This window comes from Dipodomys merriami, unplaced genomic scaffold (genome assembly GCF_024711535.1).
Source record: "Dipodomys merriami isolate MVZ:Mamm:240054 unplaced genomic scaffold, mDipMer1.0.p SCAF_1, whole genome shotgun sequence".
NCBI lineage: Eukaryota > Metazoa > Chordata > Mammalia > Rodentia > Heteromyidae > Dipodomys > Dipodomys merriami.
Genome location: NW_027202270.1, coordinates 104,584,099 through 104,599,826, shown reverse-complemented (window position 1 = coordinate 104,599,826; position 15,728 = coordinate 104,584,099). Strand labels below are relative to the sequence as shown.

General features: G+C 34.2%; 1 protein-coding gene across 4 annotated transcripts in view; it reads right to left on the bottom strand.

Annotated features, from left to right (window-relative positions):
* Mipol1 (mirror-image polydactyly 1) overlaps nt 1-15,728 on the bottom strand; it is a 298,080-nt gene that overhangs the window by 145,872 nt on the left and 136,480 nt on the right. For all 4 annotated transcript variants that reach the window (XM_070026861.1, XM_070026875.1, XM_070026853.1 and 1 more), the window contains one exon: nt 13,948-14,055. In XM_070026861.1, coding sequence (XP_069882962.1) covers nt 13,948-14,055 — 108 coding nt within the window. The remainder of the gene's footprint in view (nt 1-13,947; nt 14,056-15,728) is intronic.

Genomic DNA, 15,728 nt, shown 5'->3' with positions numbered 1-15,728 from the left:
GTGATTAAGGCCTGAAAACACTCGTTTCAATAGAAATATGTATCCATGTTTGAAACACTGATTGTGGTAAAAAGGTTTTGATATTCTTACTAAGCAAGCCTGAGAACACAGAGGTCTCAAATAGTGTTTTGGGGATGAAGAAAGGGGGGTTCCTTACAAAGAAACCAGGATTAAAAAAGAGCAGATATAAGATAAATTCACTGTAAGTAACAAAATTACTGCTAAGAAGAGCCACTACACCAGTTAGGTATACAACAAGGAAGAAAAAGGAAAGGGAAGAAGGGAAAAAAGGAAGGAGGCACATACATATGTAAAGGGACAAATAAGGTTTAATGATTTAAGCAGCATAAAACATATCATACAAGAGGAACACAAAGGCAGAATGTCTATTTGCATCTGAGTGCATAAAATAATATTTATCGAAATGAACTCCAGGAAATGGAAAATAATATTCTACAACAATGGAGTATGTATATATAGCCACAAAAAGATAGAAAAGTCAAAGCCAGCATAACCTTCATGCTTAATTTGGCTTTTGCTCCTCAAGTCCCATGAAGACAATGTGGAAGAATTCATGGACAATAATATACCCGAATCTTTGATAATATAACACAAGCAAACCTGACCAATTTTTGTTTCAAAAGGATCGATGATGATGATGATGATGATGATAATGATGACGATGATGATGATTCTGCTCTTGGGGCTTAAACTCAGGCCTTGGTTGCCATCTTTTTTTCACTCAAAGATGGCCTTCTACCACTTGAGTCACAGTTCACCTTCTTGCTTTTGGGAGGTTAACTGGAAATAAAAGGCTCATTGACATTCCAGCCTGATCTGGCTCCAAAATGGAATCCTCAGATCTCAGCCTACTGACGATTATAGGTATGAGCTACCAGTGCCTAGTGGGACACATTATTTTTAAGATATTGTACAGTTAAATAATATCTTTCCTCTCAGAAGGGACATAATATCTTTACAGCCCCAGGGCTATTCACAAAATAAATAACCTTCAGAAGACAAGTTGGAACAAACATGTGATAGGGTTTCTTTCTTTTTTTTTTTTTGTCAGTTGTAGGGCCTAAACTCTGGGCCTGGGTGTTGTCCCTCAGCTCTTCAGCTCAAGGCTAGCGATCTACCACTTGAGCCACAGTGCCACTTCTGGCTTTTTTCTTCTTATGTGGTGCTGAGCAATCGAACCCAGGGCATAATGCATGCAAGGCAAGCACTCTACCACTGAGCCATCTTCCCAGCCCGTGATAGGGTTTCTTTAAGACATACAGAGGCAAGCTGGGCACTGGTGGCTCACCCCTGTAAACCTAGCTACTTAGGAGGCTGAGATCTGAGGATCACAGTTCAAAAGCCAGCCCAGGCAGGAAAGTCCTTGAAACTCTTATCTCCAATAAACCACCAGAAAACCGGAAGTGGCGCTGTAGCTCAAGTGGTAGAGTGCTAGCCTTGAGCTGAAGAGCTGAGGGACAGAGCTCAGGCGCAGAGTTCAAGGCCCATGACTGACCAAAAAACAAAAACAAAAAACAAAAAAAGATATACAGAAGCATAAAATCTACAGGAGAACTATCTTCCCAAATCGTTAAAGGGTCATAACTAGCATTAGTTTTTTTAAAAGTTACATGTTAAACAAAATAGAGTAAAAAAAAATATGTTTGTGTATAATTACAGTATAAACACTTTGTATATATAGACAAAATCCATTATAAGATACTTTAAAAATAATTTACCATGTAGTTAACTAGAAATATTTGCTTACAATAATGTAAATCTTAAACACTGGGCTCACAAAAATACAAGAAAGCTAAATCATCACCTTCATAGTAATAATTAACTAAAAGTGAAAATGAAGAAATAGCAATAAGCGTTTTATTTAGACATGCAGAAAACAAGTAGCTAAAAAAGTTGAGTGATTTTTATTTGGGAAGATGAAATTCAGAAAGACAAATGAGGAAGCATATTGCTATATTCTTATTATAACTCTTACAGTCACTTGAATTTTGTTTTCTTTGAGAAAAGTCTTACTACGTCAAGGCTGGATATGAACTCATGATTCCCTTGCCTATGCCTTCCAAGTGCTGGAATAATAATAGACACGAACCACTACTCCTAGACTTCATTTGAATTTTATTAATCTATAATTTACTAAAATTTTTGAAAAATAAGAAATTTTTGGTAATTAAGGCTAAATACACACAGAAATGTTTTACATAGCAATATTCATAAAAGTGCAAAACTGTAACCATCCTAAGGATGCAATTTTAAAGAATTAAAATTATGTTACATCAGTGCAGTATTTTAAGAGAACACTCATAAGAAGTATTTAAGTCTACTGGAGAATGCTTATGAAGTGTTAATCAGGGAAAGAGGATACTAAGTTGAACGTATTAAGTTGCGTCACAAAATATTTATGCAATGAACCATGTATCAGGCAATTTTTCAGGAAACCAAAGCTAGCTTTCAAGCTGATATAAGAGGTACATCTGGCAGCTATTGTGTCTGATCAGTGTCTTTAACATTTTGATGTCAAATATTTTTGACATCAGTAGGATAAAGAAATGTTTGACATTAGTAGATAAAAAATGTACACAAAATAAACAAAAATCCCTAATCTCATTATAAAACACATATATTATGAGATGATGACAAGCACTACTTAGACAAGGAAGGAAAGGGGATAGACCAAATACAGATAAGAATATTGGGTTAGCTGGGTGTTGGTGGCTCGCGTCTATAATCCTAGCTACAAGAGGCTGATATCTGAGAATCATGGTTCAAAGCCAGCCCAAGCAGGGAATTCTATGAGATCCATATCTTCAATTAACCAGCAAAAAGCTGTAAGTGAAGCTATGGCTCAAGTGGTAGAACACTAGCTTTGAGCAAAAAAAAAAAAAAAAACTCCAGGACAATGCCAAAGCCCTAAATTCAAGCCCAAGGATTGGCACAAAAATAAATAAATAAATAACAAAAAAGAAATATGAATTCAGAGACTATTAGGGGAGTCCTTGCTAGGCAGGTAGCACTTGAACAGATTTAAAAAAATATCAAAGTGAGCTACGTGAACATTTGGGGAAGAATGTTCATTGGAAGTAGAAACAGGAAGTACAACTGGCCCAGAGATACAATCAGCCTATGTGTGTTTGAGGAACAGCAAGAGGATAATGTACCTAAATGAAGTAAGGATTCAGACTAGTAAGACAATCTAACTTACATTTAACAGGATCAATGAAGACTCTTGGTTGAGAATAGAAGAAGGCAAGGACACAACAGATGACCATTAGAAGCAGCTTTGGTAATAACCAGGACAAGAGGTGACAAAGATTTAAAGACAGTGGCTGTGGAAGTGATGAGAAGTGGATGCACTCTTGGTAACTACTAGATGTAGAGCTAGGATAATTTCTTTATAGATAGGATGTTGAATTTGAGAGGAGAGGAGCCAAGACTAACACTAAAGATTTTGTCCAAAGCCATTTGTAGAATAAAAAGAATGGTCTTTCATTGTCTGTAAAATAAGTAAATTTAGGGGATGAGATAAGGAATTTGGGTATAGGAGTGTTGTATAGCAGAACAGTACTTGTCTAGCATGTGCACATCCTTGATTTGATTCCAATACTATTTAAAGAATTGGGAATTTTGATTATAGCATATTAAGTTTGAAGTGATGGGAAGCTTCTCATTTGGCCTCCAGTGGTTCTTGTTTCCTGGTATTCCTGCCATATACTTTCTTTTAAATGTAGGCTAGACAAAGTATCAGTTTTTTAACATGTTTTTTATTGTAAAAATACTGTACAGAGGGATTAGAGTTACATGAGTAAGGTAATGAGTACATTTCCTATCGCATTGTTTTCCCCCTAACATCCCCTCTCCACCTCCCCAACTCCAGTAATTACATTTATAATTTATTATTTATTTTGAAATAGTTATAAATTCACAGGAAGTTAGAAAGTATCTGGGTGGGTCTCATGGACCTTCTATTTGACATTTTCTAATGCTTAACTTTTTGTGATTCCACAGCATACAATTAAAGTCAAGAATCTGACAATGTGGCTCAATCTACACAGCTCTTCCAATTTTATGGGTCTTACATGCATGTAAGTTCTTACATGTCTAGTTCTATACAGTTTTATCATTTATAAACTGATGTTACCATCATCACAATCAAGATACAGAGTTTTTCTATTACCACAGGGATTGCTATGTTGACTCTTTATATTCATAAACATATTGTCTTGGTGTCATTATTAATCATACACCTTTTGCTTTTAGAAATGTTTTAATGTGAGCATGATACCTATGACCATACTTAATGGAAATTTATTTGTCTTTCTTTAATTCAGAATATAGGCAGGTGCTGGTGGCTCATATCTATAATCTTAGATATTCAGGAAGCTGGGATCTGAAGACTGCAGTTTGAAGCTAGACTGATATTGCTCAACTGGTGTGTGAGACTCTTACCTCCAATTAACCAGCCAAAAGCTGGAGGTGTAGCTGAGATTCAAGTAGTAGAGCACCAGCGCTAAGCAAAGAAGCTAAGGTATAGAGAGTGCTTAGACCCTCAGTTCAAGACCCAGGAACAACACAAACAAAACATAATAAAATAAGATTTTGAATGCTATTTGACTCCTTCATTTTTGAGATACAATATAATTTGACAAAGACTATAAAGTTGGTCCAAGGCACTGCAGAGATAAAAATGTTGCTGACTTCTATACCAATGTTCTTTCTCCTGACACTCCATTTGTATCATTGGCATATTGTGTCATGCTTTACAAAGAGATTACATATAATTTTAATGAAATGAAATAATATCCCTGCTCTTACTATATTATGAACATTGGAGCCAGTACTCATGGAACTTAACTAAAATTTTCAATCCATACAGTTAAGATATGGAAGTTTCAGAAGGTTTTAACTCAAAATATATTACTGTAATTATCTATTAAAAATAATCCAATTGATAGCCCATTTTTGGTAAAAGGCTGGTATCATGTGGGCATATTAAAAACAGTACACTAACATTTTTGTTGAAAGAAAAAGATTAACAACTAAATATATAATTTCATCTTTTAAAATATATTATTATTTACTAAACCATGAAATAATGAATACTTGCTAGTTTCTCAGTCTCTTAAAAGAACCTAATTCTCAGGGAATACTAAATACAAAAGGACAAAACGAACAAAATAAAAGTACTTCTTTCAGTATTATGAAGCCAATAGTGGACTAGAAATCTTGGTAGTTCAGTATTGTTTAAGTCCAAAGCTAAGAAACTTAGCACAAATAAATCTTTCTATACAGTTTTAGTTTGATAAAAGTAATGATTATCAAAACAGTATTATACCAGAACAATTACATGATATCTATAGCTTTTTTTGTTGTGAGGTAGAAAAGAGGGGTTGAATTTAGGGCAATGTACTAGATTAGGCAGAAGTTATACTCCTTGAGGCATGACTCAGCCTTTTTTAAATTTTAATTTTTTAGTTTTCAAGTAGAGTCTCACTTTGTCCCAGGACCAGTGTCATACCACAGCTTTCTTACAATGCTTCCTTCACAGCTGTGATTACAGGTATTTCAAATGTAATTGACTAGTTGGTTAGGGTGGCTCCTCACTAACTGGTTTCCTACCATGATCCTCACTAACTTTGCCTTTTGCAAATTCCCTGTGATTACAAATGTGACCCATTAGGCACATCTGACTAATGTCTTCAACATAGTAGATTTAAAAAATGTTAATTAATATGACACATTTTGAAAACTCCAAAGTCCAAGAAGTAGGTCATGTCTAGGACATACAGTATTAATTATTTAAAACAACAACAACAAAAGGAAAAACAGAGAAAACTAGTGTGAAGTGCTAAATCTCATGGGCTGGATTTTATTCCACAAGCAATAGGAAGCAACTGAAGAGATTTATTTTCTATAGCCATTATATCATTCTTGCTCTTCAGTTACTTTCACTCTGAAATATTTATGGCATTATTCTCAGAGGTTTTTATTTATTGTTGTTGGTTGTTTTTTTTGGGGGGGGGGTCAGTTATGGGGTTTGAACTCTGGGCCTGGGTGCTGGCCCTGAGATTTTCAGCTCAAGGCAAGCACTCTACCACTTGAGCCACAGCACCACTTCTGGCCTTCGGGTTTTCTGGTGGTTAATTCTCATGGCCTTTCCTGCCTAGGTTGGCTTTGATCCATGATCCTCAGATCTCGGCCTCCTAAGTAGCTAGAACATAGGTATGAGCCTCCAGCACCCAGCTCAGAGTATTTGATATATCACTCTGGCTGCCACTGTGAAGTCAGTGAATCTGCCATTCCTTTATAAATATGTCTTTCTAACAAGCTTTGTACTACTATTGTGAATCTGCCATTCCTTTATAAATATGTCTTTCTAACAAGCTTTGTACTACTATTGTACTACTATATGTATCTTTTTTAAAAAAAGTTACTATAATTGAAATTCATATGAGATTCCAATATCTGAGGTTCCTCGCATTTGATAATCCTGGGAAAATTTTAGTCCTGGTTTGTTTTTTTAAAACCTCGCCTTTTGCCATTCCCTCCCTAAACTCTCTCTTCTGGAATTTTGAATAGATCTACCTTATATCTTTTTGCTTTTCTGTCTTACCATCTTGGTTTATATTTTTCATTTATCTTTCATTTATACTTTCTTTAGCTGTATGTATTATGTTACCCTTAGAAAATCTGTTAATTTGCTAATTTTAAGTTTTGTTACTTTAGTTTTAATTTTTATGAATTCAGTCCAGATTTTACAAGTCCATTTAATTATATTGAGTCACTTTCTGGACTCTTGTTTTCAAGCCTCACTTTTCTTCCAAGACATAGAACACACATATGTTGTATTCCATGATTGACAATTACAATATGTATTTGTTGAACTATATGATTTGCTGTTATTGTTGACTTTAGAAGTGTCTTATTCTCTTATGTATTTTATTATTTCTTTGTTAGAGACAAATTGTGAAGACAATTTTATTTTATTTTCTATGGACCACTGCAGGGCTAGACCACTTAAATCCTCAGCTTTTAGAATCATACATGTAGCAAGAATTAAAGCAATCTGGGTGGTACTAAACCTGCCTAAAAGCTGGTGATGAATGACAAATTCTCAGAGGAGATTTTTCTCTTCCACAAGCAAGAAAGTCAAATTCCCTTGCTTCTTACTTTGTGTGAAGGGCTTGTCTCTTTTTCACTTAAATACTCACAATGAGAACGTAAAATAAAATTCCCTGGCTTTGTCATGACCTGTAACCATTAAAACAGAAACTCAAATTCACAAATATTTTACAAATATACTCTGGAAGGAAGATAGCTTTTTGTCCAGTTGTTTTTCTTCATTTAAATTTTGTTTGGGGCCTTTACAGATTCCTTGTTTTCTTGCCATCTCAATATGTGTAAAATAGCCTTCACAAATGCAGCAGTGGTACTCACTAGACACTTTTGAAAATGAACTATACAACTTGTGGATGGGAATGGGAAGGAATAATTTGGAGGGGATGGGGTGATATTATCCAAAAAGAAATGTACTTTTTACTTGACTTATATAACTGGAACCTCTCTGTACATAAGCTTTATAATAGCAATAAAAAATTTAAAAATCCTTCAAATAAAAGTAGTCAGTCCTTTTCAATATTTATCATTTGAAACCTATATTTTTGTATGCATCTAAAGAACAAGATGCAGGGAACGTTTCTTAGTAGAAAAGTGTCATCTGTGCATTACAATAAAAAATGATGGCAGTGTGCCAAGTTATGAGAAAGCTCAGTAAATGAGGACAGAAAAACTAATATATATCATTGTTACTATCTAGATCTCGACTTTGACATAGGGCAAAATAAGAATAAAATAAGCATGCAAGGGAAGGGATAACATCGTCCAAAAAGCAATGTACTCTTTACCTGACTTATGTTACTATAACCCCTGTGTACATCACCTTTATAATAATGATTTAAATTTTTTTCAAACAGAATAAATAAACAAGATCCATTGTACAAACAACAGGACAGGATGCTGAATTGGTTTTTCATGGGTGAGAGTTTGAAAGTAGATGAGATTGTCATGTATTTTAGTATACATTTTGAAGAAAGTGGTAGTGCCATTAACTAATGTTAATGAATCCACTTGGCAGAAAAATAATAGTAAGCCATCACAAATTATTTTTAAAAGATTTAAAGATGACCTTTAGTAGAAGAATAGAAGTGTAAATACAATGTAGCATATTTAAATAATGCAGCATTATTTAGCACTAAAATTATGACACTTTCAAATGATATGGAAGAATTTTAAATGTCTATTATTAAGTGTATGAAGCTGATAGAGAAAGGTTTCAAATATATAACATTACAGGGAAAGGAAGAGTTGTTGTCAGATATCAGAGGTCTGGGAGTGATAAACAGGAAGAATATAGGAGATCTTAGTGGCATAGTTGTCTGATACTATTGATATGCATTTATCAAAACCCTCTCAACACCAAGTAAATCCTAAGGTAGATGGTGGAATTTTGAGTGTAATAACTTATCTGCAGGTTCATTGGCCATAAGCAACAATTATCACTCTGGTAAGCATATCAATAGTGGGGAGGCTTTGAGTTTATGGTGGCAGCAGAAACAGAACTCTCCACTTTCTGCTCAATTTTGATGTAATCCTAAAACTGCTCAAAAAATTTCAAGGTGCCTGTAATCTACTTACTCAGGAGGCTGAGACCTGAATCATGGTTTGAAGCTAGCCTGGGCAGAAAAATTCTTCAACTAACTATCAAAAAGATGACTGTAGGTATCGTTCAAGTGGAAGCAAACCAGATAGGAGTAATTCATTACGTTGAGAGCATAAGCCTCCGCACTAGAGGGAAGGGGTGAGGGGAAAAGAAGCAATTATATAATTTATAGAACCATTTATACTTTATGAGTACATAGAAAAAGGGGCACCAGCAATCAAGAAGAATCAAAGAGTAAAATCATGAAGAGTATATAGCAAAGAAAATTATAGGAGAATGTCTCAAGAGAGAGGGGTTGATGTGACTGATGTGTGTTATCCTTGGGTGATTAGGATCTTGAGTGTAAAAGTGAGTACTATATATCACAATTGACAATCAGCAGTCACTTAACTTAATGCAATTACATTGGGGGACATTTTAAAAGCCTAGAGGTACTTGATAAGGAAAAAAATAAAATTGAAAAGAAGAAAGTATATATGTAGTTTGTAATTAAGTTTAATATCAACATATTTATGGCCAGTATAAGTTTAAACATTTAAGTCTAAAAAATGTGTTTTTCAACAAATATTTCTCTCTCTTTCTCTTTTATTTTGTTGGTATGGGGGTATGAAGTCAGTGTCTCATATTTGCCAGGCAGGTGTTCTATCACATGAGTTATACCGTTGGTCTATTCTGCTTTAGTTATTTTTCACATAGGGTCTTGTGCTTTCTGCCTGGGACCAGCTTCCTCCTACTTACGCCTCCCATATAGCTGGGATTACAGATATACACTGCTACTGCCTAGCTTGTTTGCTAAGATGGAGTTTTGCAAAAATGTTGCCTGCGCTGGCCTCAAACCATGATTTTCCTTATCTCCACCTCCCAAGTAGTTGGAATTATAGGTGGTATGACCACAACTGGCTAAGGAATAAGTTTCTTAACTAAAATAGATAGAGCTCATTTTACATGAGAAAATTAGTTTTTTAAAGACCTAATCTGAGTATATACTGGTGTTATTATAATTCAGTCCCTCACTCTATAGGTACCATTGTGTTATATTAGAAAAAAAATATAAAAATAGAAGAAGTCTCATGCCTAGAAAAGTCCCAATACTGTAATTCCTTGCTACTCCAAAAACAATGTTTTTAAATAATCATCAAAAATCAAATCCTAGCTGGGCTCTGATGGCTCACACCTATAATCCTAGATCCTCAGATTCTTAGATCTGAAGATCAAGTTTTAAAGCCAGCTTGGACAGAAAAGTCCTTGAGACTCTTATCTCCAATGAAACACCAAAAAACCGAAATTCAGATTGAATGGTACAGCACTAGCATTAAACATAGAAGCTCAGGGAAATCATACAGGTCCTGAGTTCAAGTCCAAGTCCAAGGACCAACACACACACACACACACACACACACACACACACACACACACACACACACACACACACACACACACACACACACACACACACACACACACACACACACACACACACACACACACACACACACACCCTATGACCCTATGCTGTACCACTAGCATTAAACATAGAAGCTCAGGGAAATCATCCAGGTCCTGAGTTCAAGTCCAAGTCCAAGGACCAACACACACACACACACACACACACACACACACACACACACACACACACACACACACACACACACACACACACACACACACACACACACCCTATGACCCTATGCTGTACCATAATAATTTAGAAAGAATTTTCTGATTGCGAGGATAAGCAAATACATTATTATTTGACTGTCACTAGGTTATTGAAGTATTTCCTCTGTGTGTGTGTGTGTGTGTGTGTGTGTGTGTGCGTGTGTGTGTGTGTGCGCGTATGTGTGTGTGCGTGTGTGTGTGCGTGTGTGTGTGTGCGCGCGTATGTGTGTGCGTGCGTGTGTGTGTGCGTGTGTGTGTGTGGTGTATGTGTGTGACTGTGGCTTTGCCATAATTATCAGTTCAGAAAGTCCTACATAACAGATGACTATTAGCTTTGATTTTTTGCCCCCAACTATCTCTCTACTATTAAATCTTTCAGAAATTTTAGTGTAACCCAATGAAGTAAAGCAAGACTTTTTCAATTCTTACTCTATTAAAGTTTATTTTTATTCATGATACTATATATAATAAAGCATTAGAAACATTACTTTTAGACTGAAAGCTTTTAGGTACATAGAACTTCTTTTTCTAGTACTGAGCTGGAATTCAGGGCCTAGGTACTGTCCCTACATGTCTTTTGCTTGAGCCACAGCTACATTTTCAGCTTTTTTGCAATAGCTTATTGGAGATAAAGAGTCTCACAGGCTTTTTGCTTGGAATAACTTTTAATTGTGATTCTGAGATTTCAGCCTACCAAGTGGTTAGGATTACAGACAAGAGCTTCTGGCACCCAGTGGTATATACGATTATTTAGAAAATGTTTTTAAAAGTTCTTAATACTAATTTAGATACTAAATATTATATTCATTAACAAATAAAAATGATACATATTACTGGTTGCAAAATATAAGTTGAAACCTTTATTTACCAGATAGCTTGGTAATAAACTTGTTACTCATAGCTTCCATGACAACTTAAAGACATGGAGTGCTAAAAAGTTACCAAATCAATAAAATTCCTGAAAAAACAATTTTTAAAATATAATTTATAACATGTATTATAAATAATCTATTTTCATAATAAATTCAGGTTTGGTCATGACGAAATATAGTATAAATAAGTAAAAAAAGATTTAAAGTCAGTGACATATATAATGGACATTTACATAGAGTTTAAATGAATACCACAACTTCAGAGAGATAGACCTGACAAGAGTTCTCAGAAATAGTTCTTCTGTGGCTGGGAAGGTGGTTCAGTGGTAGAGCGCTTGCCCTGCATGCATGAGGCCCTGGGTTTACTTCCTCAGCACCACATAAGCAAAAAGAAAAAAGCTGGAAGTGGCGCTGTGACTCAAGTGGTAGAGCGCTAGCCTTGAGCTGAAGAGCTGAGGGACAGTGCCCAGGCCCAGAGTTCAGGCCCCACAGCTGGACCCCCCTCCCCCCCAAAAAAGAAATAATTCTTCTGTCTTTCTTTATGCCATCAAAATTGGACCTGGATTTAGTTAATGGATAAAGTTATACATGTTAAGAAACAACTTGAAAAGCTTTGGACTGCTGCAGAAAAAGATGAGCCACTAACAAAGATTTTAATGTCTACTTGTTATAAGTAAAAATCAATTATATGTTACCTTAAATTTTATAGTCTGAGGAAATGTTTTCCAGAGGTCTACTTTAAATTTCCACATCTCTTTGAGTGTACTTATTTACCTCTGATTTTAATAAGTTCTTATCAATGTGCACTTATTTCTCTCCATAAATAGCCACTATCATATAACTAAATTTAACATGAATGCAAACCAGAAATGCCAGCTTAAATATTAGAATTACCATGTAAGTATCACACTTGAATTTTTATTTTAGGTACTGTTTTAAATGGAAATAGGTATAGGATGCTGAACATAAAACATATGTCTTTTAACACTGGTAAAAACCTAGCTGAGTAAACAAAAAATTCTATGAAAACAATGTAAGCTTAGCTATTCAGGAGACTGAGATATGAGGATCATGATTCAAAGCCAGCTGAGACAGGAAAGTCCATAAAACTCTTATCTCCAGCTAACCACAAAAAAGCTGGAAGTGTAAGTGTAGCTGTGGCTCAAAATGGTAGAGCACTAACCTTGAGTGAAAAAGGTCAGGCACAATACCCAGGCCCTGAGTTCAAGCCCCATGACCAATAACAACAACAACAAAACCCAAAAAACAATATTGTTGTCTACTTTACAAGTATATATCTTCAAAATTATTATACTTAATTTTCATAAAGTAACACATTTTAGGGGGATAATTAATAATCATAGTAATTGCTAAGTCTTCCTTTCCTTGTTTATCTTTCTAGTCTGTCAAGAAATTTCACAGAATATAATAGAAATGGCATTACATAATAAAAAAGTTATAAGCCGAGGACCAAGAATTTTAAAAGGGAAGCTAAATGGGCTGGGAATGTGGCTCAGTGGTAGACTGCTTGCCTAGCATGCATGAAGCCCTGGGTTCGATTCCTCAGTACCACATAAACAAAGAAAGGTCGAAGTGGTGCTGTGGCTCAAGGGCTCAAGTGGTAGATTGCTAGCCTTGAGCAAAAGCAGCTCAGGGACAGTGTATAGGCCCTGAGTTCAAGCCCCATGACTGGCAAAAAAAAAAAAAAAAAAGAAAGAAACTAATATGTTTTGTACAAAAATCTAAGTTCTACCATGCCTCACATTTTTGGGGTAGGTTAAAATATTTTCCACATAAAAATATTAATATTTTCCTCAATTTCTGAGGATAAATTTTTTTCAATTATGGTAACACATTAATTCCCTGTAATCTGCAACAATACTAATATCAAGACAATAAAGTACAATGCAATCATCTTGGTAGTAAATCTTTTCTTACTGTAAATAAAACATTGACACATCTTTTGTTTTCCATACACTTTGTAAAACCTGTTAATGAGAAGGCAAGCACCTTGAGGGTAGAGATTATCTACACCCAGGCTTCAGCTATGATGAGAACCCGGGCGAAGGAAAAGTAAACGAAAAGCCACAAGTACCCTAGAAAAAAATTACAACTAGTAGAATCAAAATAAGAACTTTCTTCATGATTCTTGGATCTACATGTAATGGTATAGAACTTGTCATAAAATGTGTACTTCAACTTATTTGGAGTTCCAGTTGAATACATTGTCTTTATTTTTCTTTTTATGGTAACATTCTAAGTATTTCTTCAGTTCCCAAATATATTTACATCTCCTAAAAGGAAAATCGGTTTTGTAAGTTATTAGTATTTATAATTCATTTAAAATTATAATAATAAAATACTGATTCAAAGAAAAGGCATATGATTGAATACCTTTTAGTAATTATAAAAAGAATATAAAAATATAAAGAGAATATGCACCAAAAGTTATTAATATATCAGTACTCAAAATTCAGAAAATATGTTGTTTTCATGTACACATACATGAAATAAAATAATACCACAACAGAAGGGTGCTGTATCTGTGTTTAAAGAAGGGGTTGTTGGCAAACACCACAGCTCACTCCTGCTGAAATGTACACAACTGATATATGCAGCCCAGAAAGCTGGCACCAAGGGCTTACAACCTTAATTTGCCTGCAAGAAGGAGCAGAGATTTACCTTCAGAGCACGTTCTTGATTGTTTTCAGCAGTCAGATGTCTCATGTTGTTTGCTGAAGTCTGGTTCTGCTCTTTCAGATGATGAAGCTCCTGCTCTAGCCGTTTGCACTGCCACAGGGGAAGAATCCCATTAAGTAAAGGAGGTATAGCATTTTTTCACCACGCCATATAAATTAATGTAAATAATGATACTGTATTCTCTAAAAGACAAGGGGTTCTTTTGCAACAGAAATGTTAAACAGAAGTAACAAAATAACATTACTTATGGTATTTGTAAATGTATTTACAATTTTCACTTAGTCTTAGTAAGTTAAACATAACATAAAAATGCTACATTTTATAAAATTAAGATAAAAACATATTCAAAATTACTTCACTAACAAAAATACCCTTGATGTTTATTCAGCACACTGATGTTTGTTGAATAAAATATGTTTCTAAATAACACTGGATTCTCAATAAACTATAATACTACAATCTATGATCCATTTTGGTATTTTTTAAAAATAAAAATAATTATAAAATGTACATTAAGAGATGTGTCATTTTAGATATCTAAAACATTTAATACAAAACTGTACATATTATAAACTGATATGCTGCAAATCAGGACATGAGATACTGGTTAAAGAAATAACATACTAAACCTATGTTTCAGGAAAAAAAAAACTTAAAAAAATATTTTTCCCTTTTATTTTTAATTAGAACATTAAGTTACCAACTATAGTACATACACTGATTCAAAATCTAAAAGAAGTTCTTTTTAGATTATTTTATAAATGGCTGGTTGCTATAGTGAATAAAACATCATGTTTTCAAGATAAAAGAAAAGACTATCCCAACTTGTTTCTTACTATTCTAACACTGATTTCTTCTAGCTCTGACCTCTACAACAAACAAGACGTAGTCTGCACCAGTATTTCCTTAGTCATATACAAATCCTTTTGAAACAAAGTCTTACTAGATTCCTGATACTGATTTATAGCATCAAGTATATACACCTCATGCATGCAAAATATTTATAAAATCAAAACGTATTTTAAAATTATATAAAGTAGCTATAAAAACTTCAAGTTAATATTAATTAAATTTAGAAATGATTTTCTTGAAGATAAATTCTACAAATATGACGTGGTACTAACTGATTCAGTGGTAGATTCTTTTATATTGTCATGTTCATTCTACCATGTGCTGTGTGACAAGTCATCTATCACATCCTTAAAATTCATGAAAACTTTATGACATGACTCATTTGCTTTGCTTTTATTTGCAGGGACTATATGATTTATCTCTGCTTTTTTAAAGCTCACAACAAACTATTTGATCACATAGTGAAGAAAAACTAAAAGTAAGATGTGACAATAAGGTCAATAATCTGGTAGCATTTTTTTCTACTAGAAGCATTCTGTACATTTTCAATTAAGTGTGAGAAAGAATAATAAACTATGATCTATGGAAAATCAAAGACAGTAGATATTTTGGCTATTGAAGCAAAATTTTTCATGAAGCAGATGTCATTTGAGTTGGACTTGCTTTAGTTATAAGATTTTGTGAACTGAAATTGAAGAAAAACAAATATTAAAAATCAGAATGAAGCTCGGGGTTATATTTGGAGAAAGGATGCATGAAAAGGAATTGTCTGACCATGTATTCTTTTAATTTGGGGATCCAAATAGACATTGTCTCCATATACACAGTAATAAAGTAAAATATGATTCACTCATTTTTTCCTCAAGAAAGAAATGTTGAATTCATTGTGATTTGCTTATAAGGTTTAAATT